The sequence below is a fragment of the Bicyclus anynana genome, chromosome 1 (assembly GCF_947172395.1).
Source record: "Bicyclus anynana chromosome 1, ilBicAnyn1.1, whole genome shotgun sequence".
NCBI lineage: Eukaryota > Metazoa > Arthropoda > Insecta > Lepidoptera > Nymphalidae > Bicyclus > Bicyclus anynana.
Genome location: NC_069083.1, coordinates 794,313 through 819,613, shown reverse-complemented (window position 1 = coordinate 819,613; position 25,301 = coordinate 794,313). Strand labels below are relative to the sequence as shown.

Genomic DNA, 25,301 nt, shown 5'->3' with positions numbered 1-25,301 from the left:
GAAGATGAATAGTAGTCGGAAATTATGTTACCGGGTAAAAGCATCTCCCTTAATATCCAAAATAGTAGACTTTGTACATTTAATTTTCAATTAAAATAAATCATTGAATATTGTACCAAACTATTTTATTTTCTCGCAATCGTAGTGAAAAGCAGAGTGTAACACGTGGGGCTAAACCCATTATAAACTCGGTTTCTATTTAGGCGAAATACCTCGTATATAATGGGTCTTTTTAGCCCCTTGTATAACAATCTACTATATTTTAGTTTATTCATTACAACTATACGAGTATTACAACCGTTTTTGGACAATGATTTACAGAAAAATAAAGTACCTAATAAAGATGAACCAAAAAACAAAAATAGTAATTAACATAATAATCATAATGAAATGATTGTCAGATGTTCATACCTAACAGGTCGCTCCATAGACATCATAGAGAGCGGCTGGTCGGGCGCGGGCGGCAGGTACATCACGTGCCCGCCCCAGCTCATGTACGAGCTGCGCCATCTGCCTTCTTCCTGAGTCTGGTGGAAAGAAGAAGCGTTGCTAAAAGAACTGGACTAGACACCGTCCCGGCGCAGAGTAGCCACCAAATTGCTACCAGCACGGGACAAACTATTGGACATGTCACCGCCTCAGGGGCACTGATCAGACTAAACACAATCGACTCATAGGCCAAGATGCTTCGGACCCGAAACTCCCGAAAAGGGTAGCAAGAAATCACCGGGGAAGGCCCGTACCCCACCCGACACTCTCGGGAGGAGATGACCCCACTGTTGCTGCTGTTTTTAAAATAGGGACTTTCCATTTTTTACTCTTAATATAAATTAGTCTGCCTTCCACGCCGCGTCACCGTCCTACCCCAACCAATATTGTATGTACGGCTACATTGTAAGACGTATTCCTTATGTTGATAGGCTTTGGTTTAATTTAAAGTCAGGTCATAGCTTCGTAATTCTTATGCTTCTCTCAAATCTTATTATCACAGATAGATATTGTAATGCGACAGTGTTTACCTTATCCATGGACAGCGAAGGTTCTTCCTTCCCCACCTCATCTGGCACCTTCGTTCTCAACTGCTGGTGGTACAACATGGGATTGCTCAAGGAATTGGGAGCTGACTTTGTCAGGAACCAGTTTTGCTCCGGTTCTTCTAGCATTGGTTCGTGTTCTAAATCGAACCTTCTGGAACCCAACGCAGCTCCTAACGCTCCTGACACTGATTTCCGAAGTTTCTGTAGACTGTTGAAGCCCTGCTGGAGTTGCTTGCCCTGGAAGCATTCGTAGAAGCACGACATTCCTTTAAACTAAGAGGAGATTGGAATGTTCATTCTCAGATACTGATGAGGAATAACGATAAAATAGACAATCAATACAAAGTTAAGAAGACTTTAAATTTATTAATTTCGTAGACAATACAAAGGCAATCAAAGGAGAAAATGCAGAAACAAGAAAATAGTTTTTAACGATAAATGTAATTATAATAATTAAAATAAGAATTATTGTGATTTTAATGAAGAAAATGCAACATTTTAATAGATAAAAAAGTAATGAAAATAAACAAATATCTACTGAATTAAAAACAGCACAATACCACAGAGAAAGATATCTAAATGAAGTTTGAATGAAATAATATTAATAATAAAATGAAGTCATAGTTATCATATTGTTAGTAATATAGCATCATTAATGTAGACAAAAAGATAAGAAATAATGTTAATATTATCAGAAATAAAAGCAGGATTGTTAAGAGTGCTAGACGAACGACGAACAGTGAAGGTGACGACTACGTTCACTACAAGCGTGATATTTTATCCTTACTCCTCCTCAGGGACGCACACGGGAGGTCAGGTTAGTGGGTTAGTGACAACTACTATAACAATTACTTGTAATAAGGAAAAACTGAATAATTTCTATGATGATACCTGAGATGTATATTTTATTACGGAAACCTTAAAAGAAGAAATTAATTATTGTAACACATTGTACATTGTCAGTGTATATAAGCAAAACTCTCACATTGCTCGTGCTTGCTCGATAAGACTTGACCAGCACGAAACTCAAGAATAAGATTTACAATATCACTCACAATTGTTTTAAGTAATTATTAATGCTGACGCTCTATTTTTGTTTTTGGTTTCTAGTTTGAGAACTGCAATTTTGGTTTTCAGACGGGAAAAAATAGACTTTCTCGGAATTACTGTCGCGTCGAATGAGTTGACGGTTCACGTGAACCTATAATTTTCTTTCCATTCTAACGAATATTTGTTGGTGCACCTCTCTATTTTCGATTGTATCAAGTATGGGCATAATTTATAGCTAGAAAGACTTCGTTTCTATGATCTATTCTGTCGGTTTGGCAGTTTATAATATTGTGAATGTTTCTAAAATTTTGAAATTTTCATGTAGTCTTTGTTCAACCAGCAGTTACAATTCCATCTCAGGTATCAAGTCTAACATCCCGCGCACGGCCAACTAGCCAAAAGCTCACTTTGTCCTGGTCCCGCGGCAGGCTGAGGCTGAAGGGCTGAGCGCCAGGGCTGTAGGTCGCCACGTTGGGGTGAGGGTGCTCCGCCCCCGCGCCGTCGGAGCTGCTGTCGCCAAGGTCTTGTTGTGGCGTCCATGTAGCGCCTTGCTCTGCTACCTAGATGTTAGGGTCGAGATAGATTTGTTATTTGCTTGTTGTTTAAGAAGTTTTGGATAAAATGTGAATCCTGCCTACTGCTCTAACTTTATCCAAATGTCGTGAGTATTTCTGATGAGTTTAAGATCATATTTTAAATTTACATTCCATTGTGCTTAGATTGCATCTTATCTTTAGTTACACCTAAAAAAGGGGAATTCTATACTTTTTAAAGGGTTTCGTATGAATTTACTTAGAACCTAATCGGAAGTTTTGACAAGTTCGAGTTATTTCAATATCTTTTCGTCGATTGTACTCGTAGTATCAATCAAATTCCTTCTTTCAAATCTTATCGTGAGGGGACACAGTACTACTACTAACTACTCCGCGGAAAAATTCATGGTTCCCGAGGGATTTGTGAAAACTAAATTTCACGCGGACGAAGTCGTGGGCGTCCTCTAGTTTAGGAATAATTTGGTCTCTAAAGATGCGTAGATAAATAAAATATGATGCAGGTTTCTTACATGTCCAGGAGAATCTATCCTATGATCGCTGAGCCCGTGGTCGGCGGATATGCCCGAGTCGCCCGACTTGTCGGCCGACTGGTCGGAGCGTGGAGACGACTCGGCCGGTATGTCTGCTGACACTTTGGTCTCCACGGCTAGTGGTTGAGTTTCTGTGGAGAAAAGTGAAATTTATACTTATTTATGAAATAGTAGGAGAAAAGGAATGCAGGCATCTTCTGTAATATGTTTTCATTTTGAGTTTAATAACCATTAAATATTTGAGATTTGCGACATCACTCATCGCATCCCTCGCCATAAAGTTTAAGTGTTTCAGAATGACAATGATATTTTCTGAAATATTTTTTTTCTTTATTATAATCTTATAGCACTTGTAACCCGCATTGGTGCAGCGTGGTGTGTCTTAACTCCATAATTTCCTCTCCGGCCTACTATAGAGCCAGGCCTACCTCTTTATAGGAATAGTAAAGTAACCTGATTCTGTAGTAGGCTATTAAAATACCTAGGTTGACCATAATGATCTCCTAAAATAACGATTTATTTTATAACATTTACATTAGTTTCTTTAGTTTAATCTGCTTTTACGTACCGGCAAGATGTGCGTCCAAGCTGGCCAGTTGTCTCCAGGCGGCGGCGGGCGAGAAACGCGGCGCGTTGGGCAGTTTCTTGGGCAAAGTCGGTCGCAGTCGGAGCGCAATGCCCAACGATCCCTCTGAACTTTCGCCTTCCGAGCCTTCTGATGATAGCGCTGACTCGGATGATACTGGAATTTAAAAAACAGAATATTGTAACTCAATTACGAAAAAAGTTAGACATAAGCAGTTTAGTCCTTTTGAACCCCAAATGTTATTACACAATGCGGGTTTTAGAAATCGTGATTACTGTCAGAAATTATTATGCCTATTCTGAAAGTTCAACGTTTTGTCCAATAAACAAGAAAGTGTCAAATATTTAAATTTTTTTTTCACCTCACCACCTGATGGTAAGTGATGATGCAGTCTAAGATGGAAGCGGGCTAACTTGTTAGGAGGAGGATGAAAATCCACACCCCTTTCGGTTTCTACACGGCATTGTACCGGAACGCTAAATCGCTTGGCGGTACGTCTTTGCCGGTAGGGTAGTAACTAGCCACGGCCGAAGCCTCCCACCAACTAGACCTGGACAAATTAAGAAAATCTCAGTCTGCCCAGCCGGGGATCGAACCCAGGACCTCTGTCTTGTATATCCACCACGCATACCACTGCGCCACGGAGGTCGTCAAAATACATTTATAGTAAATCACTCAAAATCTTTTATAGGTCAATAGGCTTGCGCTTAGGCGTTGAATATTTACATCCAACAGTTTTATCATACTTTGTCCTTTATGGTTAACAGGTTTACGCTTGACTACTAGCATGCCTGATGGAAAACAACGACAAGATCTGTATTTTAACAGTAGAGTACAATACACTTACAATCCAAATACGAAGTCTAGTAGCATCTAGACTGCTGGAGTTTGAATTTGGGTTGTAAGTGTATCACTTGGTATCTTATATCATAATGTTGGATTACTTACAATTTCTTTTGCAATCTTCCTTAAGTTTCTCATTGAACTTTTCCATTTCATCTTCGTCGTGATATCCGAGCAGTTTCTGCTCTATGAGGTGGAAGTTACTCAGCTCTTCGATGATAGGACTCCCTAGACCGGGGAAGTCTCTGAGATGATCTTGTGGTTCGGTCTTTTTGGACTCGATCATGCCGAAATAGAACTGTTTGGATGGTGCTGGCCTTTGCCTAGAAATTAAAAGAAATTAAAGAATAGCGGTGTAAATTTTGTAAATACGGGTAATAATGATTCAAGAAACAAGCACTGGGGCTACTTAGTACCTAATGTGAAGAAAACTATAGACTATAATAGAGCTACACATCAAAGGGCATGCTAGGAACATACCCCGCCATGTGCTGACTTGTGCGAGTTAACTTGAGGTATAGGCGTAAAGCCGTGTGCTTGTTTCATCGGCAGACCGGAACAAAGCAATGTGGCAGCAGAAATAAGAATCGTGATACAACTTATTTGCAAGTACCGTCCAAATGGTAATGTGCTAATTTCCCTTCATTGTGTAAAAATTATATCGAAGAATAGATAAATTAGTCTTAAAAGAGTATTGTGAGAGTATTATTAGTACGTGTAAAAACTAAATTTCATCTTACTTTTCTTGCGTAGCACGTCTTAAAGCTTCTTTTTTTCTGGTTGGTGAATGTTCAGGCGTTGATTCCTTTCCAGAAGCTTGCCCTCTGTCGGGCATTGTTCTCACATTTTCCTTACTTTCTACTTTAAACTTGCTTACTTCGTTTGTTGTTAATTTATTTTGTGTTGTTGTTTTCTGTTTGGATTCATTAATTCGACTTAATGGCCTTCTCGTTACATTATTTGTGGGTTTCGTATCCTGTTTACTATTTGTTTTAAGACTAGACTCTGTGACTTTGCTTTCAGTTGCCGATTTCGTTGGGTTTGGTTTCTGTATACTCGTTTTATCGATTTGACTAGTTCTGTTTTCGCTTACATTTAGTTTAGTTCCTAACTCTTTCCTTATCCTACTGGTCGCCTTCTTGAGTTCTTCCTGAAACTCATCTTTTTCTTCGTTACTTTTGTTTAGTAACGAAGGAAGAGATTTCCTTAGCGGCTCGTTCCTTTGACCTAAAGGACTTAACTTGTTATGTAACTCTTCACATGTAACTTTTTTTCTTTTATCGTGCAAAGCTCTAGGTGAATCGTTTTCTCTTTCACTTAAAATTAGGGTATCGTCGAAGGTTTTTTCTCTTCTCAGTAATCGTTGTGAGTTATCGTCCTTACTGAACCTTTCAGAATGCCTGAAGTTTCTATTTAAGAGAGGTGTTTTCCATGCTTCGCTTTGTTCATTCGTTTTCGAAGTCTTCGCTCTACATCCGCTGACCCTGTCAGTTCGCGTCACTCTGAAGTCTTGCCTGGTTTGCAGCAGTCGTTCTTCTTTCTTCAATGATGCCGTACTTTGGATCATATCTTTGCCATCGGTCAATTTAAAATTTTGCTCCTTATTATCCTTACACGGAGATTTGTATCGCCTTTCGAAATTATCGTTAAAGTCTAATGACTTGAAATCTGTGTATGTGTTTTTGTAAACGGGGATCTTTGAATCCATGTGACCATTTAGTTTTTTGGTTTCGTTTCTAGTTCTAAATAATCTGAGCTTTCTTTGTGGTTCAGCTTTCGCGTTCCTGTCGTTGGAATCTGGCGATGAACCTTTTTGATGCTGCAAATATAAAGATTCGAGTCACCATCGTGTCAAGTATAATTTGTTAGGGTAAGTACATATTATTTATAACTTAAGTTGCTTACGTTGTTATTTGGAGGCGGCGGAGCTCGATACTTTTTTCTAAAGTTTTTATTATTTGTGCATCTCATCGGCTTTGGTTGCTCCTCTTCGATTCTTAGATCAGGTTCTGAACCAAATCTTTTTAAACCAGCTGCAAATAATAAAAATAGGGATAAGTAGTTATATCATGCCAATAATAGAAAATTTGTTAAATTATTTGTTTCTTTTAATCAATAGAATAATGTTTGCCAGAATTACATAGTACACAGTCTTTTGAAAAGTGTGTATGTGTGTAAAATTAATTGGTACTTGTGACGAATATTACTTTGTACATACAACGTAGGTAAGTCTTTTGATGTATGGAAAGAATTGGAACTGTAAATCGCTTAGCGACTCGTCTTTGACAGTAGGCTGTAACCACGGCAGATGCGCACCATGAAACTGGATTTGTATTAAATGTACTAAGATATGGCACCGTGTCAGAGTTCGGTAAAAATACTCGTAAAGCTTCGACTGCTGTAGTTATGCGTAGAGCTTATGTAGCTGGATAATTATTTATTGGTAACTTAACAAACGTACAGTCATGCCTGAATTCAAGATTGGTATGTGATCGGTGCAGCGGGTCCCGCTCCCTGGGCCTCGCCTCACTGTCCGCCGGGACTCCGGCCGACCTGGACCTGTATACGTTGGAGTGCTGCAAACAGTAATATTATTAATTAATACGTAGCTTTAAGCTTTGTAAAAGTTCGTTACAAACATTGAATGATAGATTATCTTGTTAGTCTCAGCGAAAAAATTATAAATCCAACAGTCATCGGCACTAAGACCAAATATCTTTTATTATTTTCTTTCCAAACTTGTAATTTTTACAATTAAAAACTGTAAACAACATCCCCTGTGAATGCTCTTGTTTAAAGTTACACGTTTGGGGTTATTGTCGGGTCTGGATGATGACGTTTGGATTAGTCGGTTAATATGATTAAATATTATCATCCGCAACATGAAGGAGAAAGGAAAGTAAAATTAAGGAAGGAGTAAGGACTGTTAACAAACTTTTATTAGATACCACACACCAAAGTTAAAGACAACATTAACAAAATGTAGGTATCAACTGAAAATTCCGAGAAAACAGCTGGTAACTTAAAGTTTATAATTTTTTCTCCAGTTAAACCCACAAAGTTTACCCAACAGAGATTTCAGCGAGGCCTACATGTTTACAACTCGACTGTCCTGTTTGTTCGCCGACACGGCTGATCGACAAAGTATGAAACACGGAAGCCGGTGCAACCAAGTGCAGTCCTCGACATAAATGTTTTCATTTTCATTATATAACAAAACTTTGCCAGGGTATTTCCTCGCGATTATGATCCATTTAAGTTATTTTCTTTTCCCTCGTAAAAACCCTAAGGCGTGAAAGAAACCTTTTCATGTCAGTAGCCCTATTCTTTAGCGATGTTTTTTATGTTTCGAATTCATCTCTATCTCTCTCTATCTTAAGTATGGTTTTAGACAGAGATAAAGATCAATTCGAGACTCACATTGTCGATACATATTACCATCGTTGATATGCATCTGTTGCGAACTGCAGATCAATATTTTTTGCGAAAACTTCCGGAACACAAAACTACATTCTCACACACAAACATATCGAAAATAGAACCTCCTTTTTTGTAACGTCAAAATCATTTTAAGTGTGACTGTACCAGTAAATGTAATACGAGTAAAACAGCTCACCAACTTGTAGATGGCGCCTCTGAACTCAAACTAAAAGCATTTCGCAAGCGGGAAGGGCTCAAATGAGCGTTGACAACTTTATGACGGCATTGTCTAACTCCTTGCAAACTACCACTACTTTAGTGAACCTTCTAATTATATTTAAAACATTCTTTGTTAAGTGTCACTAAACATTCAAATAACTAAGTAATCACACTGAATAATTTAATTGCTTGCTGTCCCATAGTATTTTAAAGTTAAAGTTAAAAGTTTTAAAGTTAAAGTAAAGTTAAAAGTTTAAAGACTAATAGGGCAATAATTTTTGTAGGAGTTTATTAAAAAACATTGTATAACATTATATTATATATAAAAAACATAGATAATTGGATCACCTGGTAATGATGGTTGTTGATTGTTTGATTTATTTTGTTTTAATTCTATCTGGACGACTATTTTACCTTTATAACGGAAAATGTCGTAATTTTCTCTACCTAAAAGTTAACGTGTATCGCAAGGTCTAAGTTCAACTTTTGACTTAATTGCATTTTGTATTTCTGCGACTAAGACTCATTCCGAATGGCATATTTCCTATATCTAATCCATCCATTTTTGTCTTTTCCATAATATTAAAATAGTTAAACGGCTGTACTCATTAGTAGGATATGTTAGTAATAAGTGTATAAGCCTAATTCAGGATTAGGCTTCTGCCCCATTAGCGCGTTGCGTTGCGTTGCGTCGTAGTTGTGCCGGCGCTGCTCATTTTCTATATATTTTTAATGATAGGCGTTACACTGACTAATGAGGCATCGCTCTATGTTGACAAATTTACATGAGGTGAGCCATATATCCAATACATATTAAAGATAATGTGAGATATGACTTACGACATGTCCTTGCGGCACCCTGCAGCTCTCCTGCGGCTGTGAGCCGGGCCTGCGCCCGCTGATGGTGCCGCCGGAGTGCAGGATGGCGCCATTGTCCGTGCTGCGCAGCCGGGGAGACTCGGTCAGCGACGGCAGCACCTAGAACATTACCAGCCCACTTATTTGACACCGTGCATCGTTATCTCACATCTGAATACTGATTTTATTGTTATGCGAATGCGATATTACTTATTAACATAATATGGTTTGATAGAAATGAATTAAAGCTTTGGCGACAAGTCAAACAATCAAAAGGTTTAGAATCGTGCAGCAGGTTAATCCCGCGCTGCTCGGCGCCCGGCTGGCTGCCCGCCTGGCCCATGCTACGTCACTACGGCCTCATCTGACACCTGTCGTGTGTAGATGCATACCTTGGGCGCGTGTCGCAGCGGCTCGTGCGGCAGGGTGTGTGCGCGGCGCGCGCGCTGCTCGGCGCCCGGCTGGTTGCCCGCCTGGCCCATGCTACGTCACTACGGCCTCATCTGACACCTGTCGTGTGTAGATGCATACCTTGGGCGCGTGTCGCAGCGGCTCGTGCGGCAGGGTGTGTGCGCGGCGCGCGCGCTGCTCGGCGCCCGGCTGGCTGCCCGCCTGGCCCATGCTACGTCACTACGGCCTCATCTGACACCTGTCGTGTGTAGATGCATACCTTGGGCGCGTGTCGCAGCGGCTCGTGCGGCAGGGTGTGTGCGCGGCGTGCGCGCTGCTCGGCGCCCGGCTGGCTGCCCGCCTGGCCCATGCTACGTCACTACGGCCTCATCTGACACCTGTCGTGTGTAGATGCATACCTTGGGCGCGTGTCGCAGCGGCTCGTGCGGCAGGGTGTGTGCGCGGCGCGCGCGCTGCTCGGCGCCCGGCTGGCTGCCCGCCTGGCCCATGCTACGTCACTACGGCCTCATCTGACACCTGTCGTGTGTAGATGCATACCTTGGGCGCGTGTCGCAGCGGCTCGTGCGGCAGGGTGTGTGCGCGGCGCGCGCGCTGCTCGGCGCCCGGCTGGCTGCCCGCCTGGCCCATGCTACGTCACTACGGCCTCATCTGACACCTGTCGTGTGTAGATGCATACCTTGGGCGCGTGTCGCAGCGGCTTGTGCGGCAGGGTGTGTGCGCGGCGCGCGCGCTGCTCGGCGCCCGGCTGGCTGCCCGCCTGGCCCATGCTACGTCACTACGGCCTCATCTGACACCTGTCGTGTGTAGATGCATACCTTGGGCGCGTGTCACAGCGGCTCGTGCGGCAGGGTGTGTGCGCGGCGCGCGCGCTGCTCGGCGCCCGACTGGCTGCCCGCCTGGCCCATGCTACGTCACTACGGCCTCATCTGACACCTGTCGTGTGTAGATTCATACCTTGGGCGCGTGTCGCAGCGGCTCGTGCGGCAGGGTGTGTGCGCGGCGCGCGCGCTGCTCGGCGCCCGGCTGGCTGCCCGCCTGGCCCATGCTACGTCACTACGGCCTCATCTGACACCTGTCGTGTGTAGATGCATACCTTGGGCGCGTGTCGCAGCGGCTCGTGCGGCAGGGTGTGTGCGCGGCGCGCGCGCTGCTCGGCGCCCGGCTGGCTGCCCGCCTGGCCCATGCTACGTCACTACGGCCTCATCTGACACCTGTCGTGTGTAGATGCATACCTTGGGCGCGTGTCGCAGCGGCTCGTGCGGCAGGGTGTGTGCGCGGCGCGCGCGCTGCTCGGCGCCCGGCTGGCTGCCCGCCTGGCCCATGCTACGTCACTACGGCCTCATCTGACACCTGTCGTGTGTAGATGCATACCTTGGGCGCGTGTCGCAGCGGCTCGTGCGGCAGGATGTGTGCGCGGCGCGCGCGCTGCTCGGCGCCCGGCTGGCTGCCCGCCTGGCCCATGCTACGTCACTACGGCCTCATCTGACACCTGTCGTGTGTAGATGCATACCTTGGGCGCGTGTCGCAGCGGCTCGTGCGGCAGGGTGTGTGCGCGGCGCGCGCGCTGCTCGGCGCCCGGCTGGCTGCCCGCCTGGCCCATGCTACGTCACTACGGCCTCATCTGACACCTGTCGTGTGTAGATGCATACCTTGGGCGCGTGTCGCAGCGGCTCGTGCGGCAGGATGTGTGCGCGGCGCGCGCGCTGCTCGGCGCCCGGCTGGCTGCCCGCCTGGCCCATGCTACGTCACTACGGCCTCATCTGACACCTGTCGTGTGTAGATGCATACCTTGGGCGCGTGTCGCAGCGGCTCGTGCGGCAGGGTGTGTGCGCGGCGCGCGCGCTGCTCGGCGCCCGGCTGGCTGCCCGCCTGGCCCATGCTACGTCACTACGGCCTCATCTGACACCTGTCGTGTGTAGATGCATACCTTGGGCGCGTGTCGCAGCGGCTCGTGCGGCAGGGTGTGTGCGCGGCGCGCGCGCTGCTCGGCGCCCGGCTGGCTGCCCGCCTGGCCCATGCTACGTCACTACGGCCTCATCTGACACCTGTCGTGTGTAGATGCATACCTTGGGCGCGTGTCGCAGCGGCTCGTGCGGCAGGGTGTGTGCGCGGCGCGCGCGCTGCTCGGCGCCCGGCTGGCTGCCCGCCTGGCCCATGCTACGTCACTACGGCCTCATCTGACACCTGTCGTGTGTAGATGCATACCTTGGGCGCGTGTCGCAGCGGCTCGTGCGGCAGGGTGTGTGCGCGGCGCGCGCGCTGCTCGGCGCCCGGCTGGCTGCCCGCCTGGCCCATGCTACGTCACTACGGCCTCATCTGACACCTGTCGTGTGTAGATGCATACCTTGGGCGCGTGTCGCAGCGGCTCGTGCGGCAGGGTGTGTGCGCGGCGCGCGCGCTGCTCGGCGCCCGGCTGGCTGCCCGCCTGGCCCATGCTACGTCACTACGGCCTCATCTGAAATAGACACACAAAGCATTAAATATGAATAAAGTAAATAACTTGCCTCTTTGCCACAATAAAATTCTTAGCCCAAATTGGAAAGTGGTGGTGTTCACCAGTCGGCGCCCTATAACTTATGGAGGATAATGGCCTGTCTGTTAAAATAGGTTCACGACGATGCACGGTCATGGAATCTGAATGAATGAATATAAAATCAATAGTCGAACCAGAAGCGCAAGTAGGAAATGCCATTCTAGCATTGGTGTTTCTTTCCACTTTTAATTTGGCGGAGGGTTTATATTTGACGACGGCTTTGTTTTTTTACGTTACGGAAAAATGTAGCAGAAAATATATGTAAATTAACATAAAATTCTCATAATATGTAACACAGTCATATTACGCAGTAGGTATTTTTGTAAATAATGTCTTGCCTTTGTTCATAGTTATGGTACACAACAAGCCTTAACAAGAGCACCGCTGATCCCCGAGATGATTGCTCCGGCGCGATAAGTAGGTATAATTAGTCTGTCAATCAGCTGCCAATCGCTTACAGGCACGCTCAGATGAAAGTGACCCAAATGTACGATGACTATGAACAATAAAACTGAGGCGTGCTTATTATTAGGCACCAATTACCTATTGCCGTCGGATGTTACTTTCAACTACGACTAATCAACGTATATTATATTTAGAAGCGTGGAAAGACACGTTGGTCTGTTTATTTACGCTAATATCGTAATTTTTAGTTATGTCTCGAAAACTATCAGTAGGATTGTAATTTTTTTAATTATGATAGGATTTTTGATGTGCTTTATCACAAAGAGATACCTACTTGTGAGAGATAAATCTCGCTTTCTGGCATTTCCCAATATGATTGTGTCATTGTCGTAGAACATAAATAAAAAATAATCAAGTTGGGTTAATATGGTATTAGGAGCCGAAAGAAGCCATTAAGTAATCACAAAAGCGATGCCTTATTAGTGCGTTGCGTTGCATTGACGCACGCAACCAGTATTAACAATGCATACAATACAAATTAGCACTGTCCATCGTCCTTTATAATGTCGCCTTCGATGCGAAGACGCAACGCTTTAATATGGCAAGCCACTTGAAATATCTGAAGAATGACGTATCGTCCGCACTGACAACGCAAAACACCAATGGAGCATCGCTTTTACTGAGCCCTTGCAGCCCGTAGCATAGGCTCTCATTAAAGATTAAAATGCCCGTCACGAAATATCAGAAGCTATAAATTCAAATTACGTCAACTGGGCGCGTCCTCAGTTTCTAAATATGTTGAAAATGATTCCAATATCTCATTACGTTCGGACTTAAAAGTTGGAACTCACTTTCCCTACAATAAATCTTCCTTCATGTTTGAATGGTTCCGTCTATGGAACCTCATATCGAGGATTTTACTTAAATAATACTCAGTGGCAGTAAAATTTTATAACACTGTCTATTATCCCTTTAAACTAATAACACATCTTTAATTACTAGGGTTCCGTACAATAAATGAAAAAAACGGAACCCTTAAAAGATCACTTTTGTAGTCTGCCTGTTTGTTTGTCTGTCCATGATAATGTTTATCTACTATCTCATATAATAAAACTCAAATGACGGTAATGAAAAGCATGTTACAATGACCTTATATAATAAATATTATCCATTATAAATACCTACTACACAACTACACATGTTATGAAATAGTAATGGAATTCATACCTCATAGAAAAACTGATCGGTGTTGGTTGTAATAGTAAAGTCTACTACATGCGTACTTTGCGAAATTTGCAGAGTAGAAACATGTTTACAAATTAAAATCTGTTTGTCAAATTTATAATGACGCCACTGGAATTACGTATGCTACATCTTACTGTAACACAGCGATGCCTGGCAGCAAATATAGCAATGAGTAGTAACTTACTACTACTAAGTATATTCAAGGAAAAGCTTTTCAAACACCACAGACTTCCGCAAAGTTACGTCCGCGTCCATTCAGTAAATATTTGTAGAGTATCGAGCAATAGGTACAGTAATTGTCTCACTGAGCCGCCGGTCGGAGAGACCGTACGTTCGGAAAGCTTTTAAAATGTCTCCCAACACTGATGAGTGTTATTAGCAGCGACAACAGAATGGGATGTGAAAATAAGCAACATTAGCGTGAAGCCGGACTTTGCTCTAGGGCTGTCAAGTACCATCTATTGGTATTCAAAACCATACAAATAATAACTTACAAGGATACCAACTAGAGACTAGAATCGCTGAAGAATACTTGGCTCTCGTGTTTCGAGTGCGGAAACACTACCGTGTAAGATATTTGAGTTTAACACCTACAGATTAAAACAGTCTCTCTCAGACGTGTAATCCCTCCCGACACGGATTTCTTTTTAATTTAACACCTCCTTTTGCCCGTGGTTCAATCTTAGACTCCTTCGATTGCTCGATATTTAGTAAACGCACTCGCAATAAACAACAATTTTGATGTTGCTAAAAGAATCCTGAGACACGGTTTTTTTTTAAGTTTCTAATTTCCAGTAAAATTCTTAAGTGACTTATTTTAACAATAAATTTAATATCATTGATCTGCTTAAAAAGCTTCACAGGAAGGACTACAGCCATATTTAGATTATCTAGCAATCAAGCAGTATGGTATGCCAATAACGAAACATTTTATATTTATGCCTAACGCAGGATACCTACATGTGAAAGTCATACGTAGCGTAGAGGTGGTCACTTAACATCAAATAAACCATCCGGTTCGGTCCGTCAACTTTTACTGAATTTAATTTGTATGTAGTAGCAACCCTACGCGTGGAAGGCAAAAGTGCATAGCAATAGAGAATTTTCTCCGTCAGCGGAGAAATGGCGCGCCCGCGCACGCTAACTTTCCTTATATGGCGACTCGGATCATAGAGTGGCATCGACGCACCGATTGAGTGATCCGTGCCTTTGCCGTTGAGGGACCAGTGGTGAGCGTTTCATATAGGAAACTTCTTTCTTTTGACATATAAAGAAATGAAAAATATAATCTCAATAAACTACAAACAAAATTAAGATAAGATAAGATCAAGAGGTATTTTTTATAAGCATTGTTTAGACAACAGAAATGCTTAGGAGTCTATTTGCTTTTTTTGATTTTATATAGTGCATTAGAAATGGTTTAAATTTATGTAATACGTTTTATTAGCTTTCCCTATGGTGCGTTTAGAAAATGAGTGGAGAGGTAGCTTAGAATCAGGAGACGGATACTATAGGGGTAAGATAGAGTAGGGGTATGGTAGGGTAGGTACAGAGTGGGAGTAGGGTAGGGCAGGAGTAGAGTTTCACGGGGATGAAGTCGCGGGAGTCCGCTAGTTATTTCATAAACTAATAATGCAGCACACAAAATATACAACGCTAAAGCCAACGCTTTAGCAAGCAGGTGACACAAGACACGATGTTTGAATGGTACATATATCATCATCTCATTTTTAGGGTTCCGTAGTCAATCGTTATTAGTAATTGTGATTGTACTGATGATCATCAATGTAGGTACATACTCTGTTGTTTTATTACATGTTCATATATGTAATTAATACACAACATTCGGTAACTATCGCAATAGTGCCGTAACACCTAATAAGTAACCGAACATGCGGAAAGCTGATAATTGCCTCAAACAACACTAATAACGAATCAATTATCCACTGTTGTTATATTACACATCTTTTTATTCACTCATTCAGTGTACCTCCTACATTTGCCACCTTCTTATTATTTATTACAACAGTCCCGTAAAATGATCACTATCACACACACAAAATCAGGGATGTCGTTCTGTGTCAGTGGAGAGAGTGTAACATTCTATCATCACAAGGGTAAGGAGGGAAGATAAATAAATACAATGTGTTATATTATCTGTGGTCTGTATTACCTGACAGGGCTGTTTTGAATTAAGAGCCTGCGATAGCCAGACTTACTTAATTTACAAAGTATTTCTGTCTGTCTGTATGTTACTATTCACGAACAAAATATGAACCGGTTTGGATGAAAATACATAGAGATATATAAGACCTTGGAGCCGAATATAGGCTAGTTTTTATCCCGGCAAAATATATGGTTCCCACGGGATTTTAATAACACAATTTCACGCGAAAACGAGGGCGTCCGATAGTGTTTATATTAAACATTACAGTGAGTTTCATATCCAATGAGATGTAAATATCCTTCACATCACATCACATCACACTAATAAATATAAATGCGAAAGTTTGTTTGTAAGTGTGTATGTTTGTTCCTTTGTGCAAGGGCTATTGAAGCGATTTGGCTGAAGTTTGGAATAAAATAGATTTTACTCTGGATTAACACATAGTGAGTTTCACATCACAGTGAGTTTCATATCCAATGAGATGTAAATATCCTCACATTAACGTGCCGCTCCCACAACGCGAGTACACCGGAGTAGCGAGATCGCGCGAACAATTATGTACATATAATTACATGTGATTATCACAATGATGTTATACGTGGGCGTTACAATGGGCGACAAGATGGACTCCCTGATTTACAATTGAAAATTGGATTAGTAGCGTGTGGGGACAACTTGAATTATGTGTGTAGAACGTCATGTTACGTACATTTATTTGTTTTGTTTTACTTTAGGAGTGTTCGCGACTTTGTTCTTAAACGATTTATGTTTTCCCTGGGCGGAAAGGTTCGGTTTACCACACAAAAAGCTGAAGTCGTCTAAAATTATTGGTTGTCTTTGGTTTTTCAAAAACTTTAATTGTACACAGATTCGTTATAATTTTACAAGTAGATAAAAAAAAATTAGGTGCTAGAATACGTGACGTAGGTACACCCAAATTAGCATTGCATTTCAAAAGCATCGGGTGAGTTTTCAACCCCATGCCATTGATATCCCTAGAACTTAAAGTGTATTGCTAGGGAACTAGCTCTTCGAAGTCCGTGTTTCCAGATTCTTACAAGGACATGAAGGTTGATCTTCTAAGGCACATCACATCTGCATTTGCCATTGCCTATCACACTTCAAACTAATATTATAAAGGCGAAAGTTTGTGTTGTGTGTAAGTGTGTAAATATGTTTGTTCCTTTTTTACGCTGCGGCTACTGAAGTGATTTGGCTGAAATTTGGAATGGAAATAGATTTTACTCTGCATTAACACATAGGCTACTTTTCATCCTGGGATTTGTGAAAAACTGAATTCCACGCGGACGAAGTCGCGGGCGTTCATTAGTTTCACATATAATTAAAAACATCACGCATTCCACGACACAATTGTTCCCCGGTCCAATAACGCGTGACGCACAAAAGAAATGACCAATAAGCGTCACAAGATGGCCGGCGCGGAAGCCGCAGAGAGAATAATTTTCCACGTCCGTGCGCCGCGCCGCACTACCGTTAACGTCTTAATGAGCGCCGCCGGGCTCTACTGTTTGAACTAGCTTTTAACGCGGATGCGTCTATAAATATTCATATCATAGTAAAAATCGTTAATTAATAATCAATCAAAGTCAATTAATTACAAGTCAATACATTTGATTAACGATTTTTGACAAGCTAAGGTTGCAAACTTGAAATAAATCTGAAAATCCTAAAGCACTTTGATCTGAGAATAGCCAACAACAATCTCAACCAGGCAATGAACCAATCAGTAAGTGTTATTTTATGAGATTCCCAAAACAGTTTAAGAGCTTTCAATGCATAAAGAGCAAAACTTTTATTAAAACAACAACAATCTTCATTTGTATACTAACGTAGTAAGTTAGTATACAAATGAAGATCACAACCTTTAATAATATATAGGTTATATCAATTTTCAGATCACATTTGCTAGAAAAACGCACTAAAAACGTCATAATTATGAACCAGTACTCTTCGGGATAGCCCACTGGATATGACCTCTGCCTCCGATTTCGGAGGGTTTCCGAATCTGGTTCGGGGCACCTCCTGCACCTCCAACTTTTTCAGTTGTGTGCATTTTAAGAAATTAAATATCACGTGTCTTAATCGGTGAAGGAAAACATCGTGAGGAAACCTGCATACCAGAGAATTTTCTTATTTCTCTGCGTGTGTGAAGTCTGTCAATCCGCATTGGGCCAGCGTGGTAGACTATTGAGCTAACCCCTCTCACTCTGAGAGGAGACTCGAGCTCAGCAGTGAGTTGAATATGGGTTGATAACGAACGAACGAACACTTCGGAGCAATATCAGACATTGTCTCTTGGACTACCTTTAGTTATTGACCGACGACGACAATGGTGCTTATCGACAAACAAAGACGAATTTTATAAAACTCGAACTATGAAATATAAGTAGAATTCAAATCATTCTCCGTGACCTACGCTTTATGAAGCCGACATTCCCAGTCATTACTGACAGCTTAACATTCGAAAACCTAAAACCCAAATTTAAATAACCAAGCGCGCCCACATTCAGCGTGGTGGGTCTAAATCTAAATCTCTTCCGCATCAAATAACTGGTCATTAGTTAGGCTTACGTACAAAATGATCCGATGAACAGACAACTTTGTAGTATAATGTATATAGTAACAGAACACACAGTTATTCCTTCAACGCTTTGTAGATTATAACTCAATAACGTCAAGTTGTATGAAAACGCATTCATCCGGAGTCATTTGCATTGTGAGGAAATACTTCAATGCATTTGTTTTTAATGATAGATGCTTGTGTAGGAGTGATATTATAAAGCTGACGATTTTGTTTCTTTGGTTTAATGCACTAATCTCAACTACTAAATCGAGTGAAAAAAATATTTTTCTGTTGGATACTCCATTTATTAGGAAAGTCTTTCTCGAATCTCGATAAATGGAGTATCTATATAACCATACAGTTAGTAAGCCATATAACATCACGATAAGACTAATAGGAGCAGAGTATATTGATACTCCGCTCCTCAGATCCATTTTATTGAAAAATGTGGCAAATCTGGCAAATTTCTTCATTTTGAAAGATTTCGTTCCTTGTGCTGCGTAAACGGTTCAAGTTAGACAATTAATGATCATTTAAGACGGAACTATTCGTCTCAGTGCATAGTGACTTCTGTAACTAAGTCAGATCGATTTGATTGTCACATTACAACACTGGCAACTAGAGATTAGACAGAATGAAAAACTTAAAATTAATTTCGAGTTTTTCTATATGCTGACAAATACATTCAATTCTATCCTATTCTATTTCACTTTTAAAAGTAAACCGGCATGGCGGCCCACTTGTGCACTCGCGCTGGCCACTGCTGTGCACTGGACACTGGGCACTGGGTCACTGGTATAATATGCGTAATTAAAACTTATGACGCACACGATTTCGCTTTCCATAAAATTTCATTGTTTGAGTGATACCGGCATTCGTACGTAGTTTATACCTGAACCCCTAGCACGAGGTGGCACTGATCGTTTATCAATCGTTAATCGTTTACCTTGGTTTTCAGGTTTTCAACTTTTCAAGGATTTTTTGGTGAATATTTTTTTTCTTTAAACATAAAAAAAATATTTTATTAAATCAGTTATTGTATACCAAAACCTTCTCCACAATGTGACAAATACTTTTCTGAAAACCATTTCAAACTCAGTTTAGCCAAATACGAGATGATAGCGGATATACCTACAGTCCTCGTTTAAAAAGAGGTAACTTTTAACACTTTTAGGAAAATTAGTTTACTAAATCCTTACTAGTAAAATATATTAATTTGTGTACTTTTAGTAACTAAGTTAAAACGGCAATTCGAATTTGAAGTAGCCACGTTCAGAAAACTAAACGTCCACAAAATAAAAACAATAAAATCCCACGATATGCGTGACTTTACTAATTCAATGTAATTTTTAATTTTTTTATAAAAATTAAGAAACATGAGTTGAAAACTATCAACGATTGATAGATAACGTAACATTCGTACTAGGGATACACACTACACAGGTGTATTCACTATAGTCGTAAAACGTTATGGCTTCATGAATGAAGCGCTGACCCTGTGTCAAGGGGAGAATACTTTCACTCGATGATTTAAGGCTTTCGTGTGTTTGTTTGTAAGGAAAAATCCACCTGTTGTTGAATAATACAAGCTTACTGATTTCACTGATATGCGCCAGCCAATACCATACCCTAGTGTACCATGATGTTGCCTTTGTAATATGAATGTGAGGTCCTAGGTTTGACTCTTTTAGGTTGTTGGGGATTTATTGATAATATATCTATGGTAGTAAATGTATGTAGTTTCATTAGCGTAGTCGTTTATTTTTGTAAAAAAGGTGTATAATCTGTGTGCCTATTTTACACATTTTTTTCAGTCACGCAGGTGAAACGAGATAAGTAGTTTTTGAAAACGTAAAAAATAATGAAGTACTGTGACGTCATCTGCTTGTATAGGTTTTATATCTATTTTAATCTCAAGACTTTAATAAACAGTTTAAATACAAAGCTTACTACAATACGCCGGCTCTATGCGCAAGGGATTTGCGTAATGATTTCCGCGTTTGTTGTTAATCTGTGCTTAAAATCAATTCCTCAATATTATGACCGAGATAAGATATTATTATAGTGTAATGTAACTACCGACGCCCGCGACTTGGTCTACGTGGAAACCCTGAGCGACAGTTTCTATACTTAATATAAATTCGAAAGTAAGTTTGTCTGTCTGTTACCTTTTTACTGCTAAACCGATCAAGATGAATTTTGGTATAATGGTAAATGGGACCTTATAGCAAAACATAGGGTACTTTTTGATTGTAAAATAAAAATAGAAGGAGGTTAAATAGGAGTTGAAAGTTTGTATGGAAAGCCCTTCCCTTTTAGAGTTACAGTTTTAAAAATTTGTTCATAAATCATGAAAAAAATACGAAATATAATGTGATTCAAGAATTATTAAAATTCAACCCCTAAAGTAGTGAAATAGGGATTGAAAGTTTACATTGATTTCCACGCGGACGAAGTCGCGGGTGACTAGTTAGACTATAAATCTTCGTCTTGTATCTCTCTATCGTTTACGTTAAAGAATTCGAATTATCACAAACAATCCGTGGTACCAACGAGGCAGATTATCAGTTGTCAGTAATCAGAAGCGAAGCTCTGCGAAGCGCGCTTGATTTTCACGTATTTCACCCAGTTTCCACATGTAAGCAGGGTGGGAAACTCCCATGGGCGGAGCGGTGGACGAGCGATCGCAACAATACGGACAACCGATTAGCTGGGTATCGCTCCACATCGCGTCGCTATCGCCATGGGACTGGAGGGTAACTGTTCCTCGCTGCAGGGGTAATGCATTACTTCCACTGTTACATAAGTGCTTAAGATGGTTGACTCAAGTAAGTAGAGTACTAATCGTGGTAGGTACGTACGATTAGTATAGTACTCGTAGTCACAGAAAACATATGTACAATACAAGTCGTAGTACTTCTTTTTTTTTTTATTCTTTACAAGTTAGCCCTTGACTACAATCTCACTTGATGGTAAGTGATGATGCAGTCTAACGGTGGAATTCATAGTCGTAGTAGGGGGCCCCTAAGGGGATTATTCAGCCGCTATGTGTCGAATTCAACCCCTACGCGTTTCATAGACAAAAGAAACCCCTCATTTGACAGGAGCTGGCGGCTGACTGCTGAATTACCGATATTTGTCAGCCAAACCATCCCCTGGCATTTTTTTTGTTGTTATTTGTTACTCGCCCAGTGAAAATGGATTTGGAAAACGACTTATGTTTTTTGAACAATATAACGACGGACGTAGATCTTGTTGAAAACCGTGGGCGTATAATATCAGTGCCAAAGCGATATATTCGGGATTGCGTAAATCCAATAGAATTTTATGGCGATATGGAATTTCGTCGCCGGTTCCGCTTTGATAAAGAGTCCCTTATTAGGCATATTATGCCTCTATTAAATTCACATTTAACGCGGGACACCAAGAGAGGGCTTCCTATACCGCCGTTATTATGTGTACTAGCGGCACTTCGATTTTACGCAACAGGATGTTTCCAGGTATGTAGGCAATGTGTTCATTCTAAAGAAATTATTTTGTTCATCTATACTTATAATAAATCTGTAAAGAGGTCAATTCTGTACATGAAATATATTTCCAAAATAACTATCAGGGGTGATAAGTGATCGATACTGATGCCAAAAATACAATCAGTAAAATTTTTGTCTGTCTGTCTGTCTGTCTGTCTGTCTGTATGTTCTTTATAGAAACAAAAACTACTGGACGGATTTTAACGAAACTTGGTACAATTATTTAACATAATCCTGGGCAGGTTATAGTATACTTTTCATTACGCTACCATCAATAGGAGCATAGCAGTGAAGAGAAATGTTGAGAAAACGGGAGAAGTTACTCAATTTTTCAAGATTCCGTCGCGTGTACAGCCCTAATGGTTAAAGCTACATAGAAATCATGTATGACGGAAATGTTCTCCTTAAAATATGTATAAAAACACAACAGCATATATATGTCTATCTTTTATGGTTGACTCACAATAACACGTGTAACTCCCGATAACTTAGCAGTTCGGAGCTTTCTAATTATATTTGTCTACTCTTATGTTTATAACACTCATCACTCATTCCTAACAAAAAAAGTTAACATTATTACCTATTCAATAAAAAAAAGAATCATAAAAATCGGTAAAGAAACACCAAAGTTATACAAGAAATACGCAAAGCCATCGCGCGTGCATACTAATTCATGCTATATGGGTTATTTTTGTGTTACGGTTGCCGCGCTCGACGCGACTCGCGGGGGGGGGGGGGGAATAAATAAAGAAGTGCAGCCTACCAGGGGTAGAGTAGGGTAGGGGTAGAGTAGGGTAGGGGTACAGTAGGGTAGGGGTAGGGTAGGGGTAGGGCAGGGCTAGGGTAGGGTAGTGTTAGGGTAGGGGTAGTTGAAAGTTTACAACGACTTTCAAGCGGACGAAGTCGCGGGCGTCCGCTAGTTATAATATAAATTAGGAGTAGGTTAAAATCCAGAGAACTCATGATAGCTAAATGGATATGAACCACTGGACCTCCTTAATCGGAGGATGTACTCGTAGGTTCAAATGCGGTCAGGATCATGCACCTACAACTTTTCCATATGTGCATTTTAACGAATTATTATCTCTTCTAATATGTGAAGTCTGCCAATCCACGTTGGGCCAGGGCTGTGGTATAATGTTGTTGTATTTGTAATCTGACCCATATAAATGTTAGGTATACCTGTACTTTTGATTTAGGAAATAGATAACCAACATAATGTTTATTTTCAGACTGTATGTGGCGATTTGGTGTCCATATCGCAACCGACAATTTGTCGGATTGTATTGCGTATCTCGAAAATATTATGCAGTCACGTCCGTCAAGCAGTAAAATTTCCGTTACCTGGGCCACAAAGTAGTGCAGTCCATCAATCATTCTATGCTATAGCAGGAATGCCACAAGTTATAGGATGTATTGATGGCACTCACATACCCATAAACAACCCTGGAGGACCCTATGCTGAGGTTTACAGAAACAGAAAATCTTATTTTTCTGTAAATGTCCAGGTAAAATATATTTTGTCTGGTGCTCATTAATAGGCTGATTATATAGTATCAAATTATAACTGTACATTTTGATTACAGGTTGTTGGAGGACCAAATTTGGAAATTTTCGACATTGTTGCTCGTTGGCCTGGGCGGGAACATGATAGTCGAATCTTTAACTCTAGCTCTGTTAAAATAAAATTAGAAGAAGGTTTAATACAAGGAATTTTGTTGGGAGATAGTGCCTATGCAAGTGAACCTTATTTGTTAACTCCAATTAGTAACCCTACTCCCAATTCTCCTGATGAAAGGTATAATAAAGCTCAGATAAAAACTAGAAATTCAGTAGAAAGACTCTTTGGAGTATGGAAAAAAAGATTTCCTTGTCTGCAGAAGACACTAGGCAACAAAATAAAAAATGTGCCTACAATAATAGTAGCTTGTGCAGTTTTGCATAATGTTGCTATAAAATATAAAGATCCTGAGCCTCCAATAATTCCTCAAAGAATAATGCCCCAACCAAATGAAACACAAAATTCAACTAGTGTTTCAGGATTTGCTGTAAGACGAGGAATTATTTTAAGGCATTTTTCATGACTTTTTTTACCGTAAATTTAATTATATATGTCCCACAAGCAAGCAAGCAACCATGGTTTGCAAGCTTAGTAGGGTGATAATGTTAAATACTTTAACGACCGGGACCAACAGCTTAACATTACGCCAAAAATTCATTTTACATTCAGTATGTAACATTTTTTGTTATTACTAAAGATGCTGTGCATAATTACAATTGTTTTTTTATCATCAGGAGTTATTATTATATCATCAGGAGAGGGGATAAGGCATACTATCAGATGTTGATGATAATGGCTGGGACAGACAGGTACTAATATTGTATAGCTAGAAGTAGGACTGGAACCCAGGACCTCATAATCCAAAACTGCATAGGCCCCTGCACAGGACCAACGAGACAGTTTTAATTAATATGGACCTTGTGAAGTAGCTAAAGATCAATTGGAACTTTTACAATGACAGGGACGGAATTTTGTGTAGACAAGTGTAGTTCTCATGGCAGGGAATTACAATGATAAGCTCTAGAATACTGTTCCTTGAAAATCTGTGGTTCTCAAAGCAAAGGAAAGACCCTTATAATACCTTGGAAAGTCAATAGCAATTGGTATTGAGGTAGTATAGTGGAGTGGTCTGTATTGTAAAGAGGTCTCACTCTGAACATTTATATTAGACCATTATTTGCTAAGTATACAAATATTAAATAAATGAATGATGAAAAATGAAAATTTATTAATTTTACTTCTGCAGTTTTATTATAAATCTGCCCTTATAAATATAAACAATAATAATGATAGTTAATTTGAAAACTTAATAAGTACAGATGTAAATTATGTATTTTTAATGTTGTTATAATAAAAACTTTGAATCACAGGAATCTATGTTTCATTTTAGCTTGAGTCAGAATTGCAATATCTACTGTCCTTTTCATTATTATGAACTATGGCCAAGACTACCCCCTTATAGGATTTGTTGTTCCACTTTTATACCAGAAAATGTATTATGTAAGTATACTATATAAAATCAGATGTTAAAGTAAATTGTAGTGGTAGGACTAAATATATAATATAGCCTATTATTACCATACTAAAAGAATTTTTCAAATTGGTTTAGTAGTATGAATAGGCTTCAAATTCATTACATACAAACAAACAATCAAATATTACCTCTTTAGAATACCAGTATAGATTATGTGATTTCTAGACTTTGTTAAATACAGTTTTACTGTGACCACTTCCTACATCTTGTAAAATATTGTAAAAAATACAGCAT

General features: G+C 40.7%; 1 protein-coding gene and 1 long non-coding RNA gene across 6 annotated transcripts in view; both read right to left on the bottom strand.

The window, feature by feature from the left end:
• Positions 1 to 9,735, bottom strand: part of LOC112049905 (uncharacterized) — a 44,396-nt gene extending 34,661 nt beyond the window's left edge. For 3 of the 5 annotated variants that reach the window (XM_052884526.1, XM_052884608.1, XM_052884682.1), the window contains exons 1-11: positions 9,629 to 9,735; positions 9,080 to 9,217; positions 7,062 to 7,176; positions 6,506 to 6,633; positions 5,341 to 6,419; positions 4,706 to 4,923; positions 3,740 to 3,913; positions 3,151 to 3,302; positions 2,495 to 2,647; positions 1,020 to 1,310; positions 412 to 527 (exon numbers count right to left, since the gene is read on the bottom strand). In XM_052884526.1, coding sequence (XP_052740486.1) covers positions 412 to 527; positions 1,020 to 1,310; positions 2,495 to 2,647; positions 3,151 to 3,302; positions 3,740 to 3,913; positions 4,706 to 4,923; positions 5,341 to 6,419; positions 6,506 to 6,633; positions 7,062 to 7,176; positions 9,080 to 9,217; positions 9,629 to 9,718 — 2,654 coding nt within the window. In that variant the 5' untranslated portion in view covers positions 9,719 to 9,735. Of the gene's footprint in view, positions 1 to 411; positions 528 to 1,019; positions 1,311 to 2,494; positions 2,648 to 3,150; positions 3,303 to 3,739; positions 3,914 to 4,705; positions 4,924 to 5,340; positions 6,420 to 6,505; positions 6,634 to 7,061; positions 7,177 to 9,079; positions 9,218 to 9,489; positions 9,604 to 9,628 lie in introns of those variants that run through there. The other 2 variants (XM_052884645.1, XM_052884561.1) reach the window with 2 other exon arrangements.
• A 2,097-nt stretch (positions 9,736 to 11,832) lies between these two features.
• The window catches only part of LOC128198535 (uncharacterized), a 96,153-nt gene continuing 82,684 nt past the window's right edge, over positions 11,833 to 25,301 (bottom strand). The window contains exon 4 of the long non-coding RNA XR_008251292.1: positions 11,833 to 11,963. This is a non-coding gene — a long non-coding RNA (uncharacterized LOC128198535). The remainder of the gene's footprint in view (positions 11,964 to 25,301) is intronic.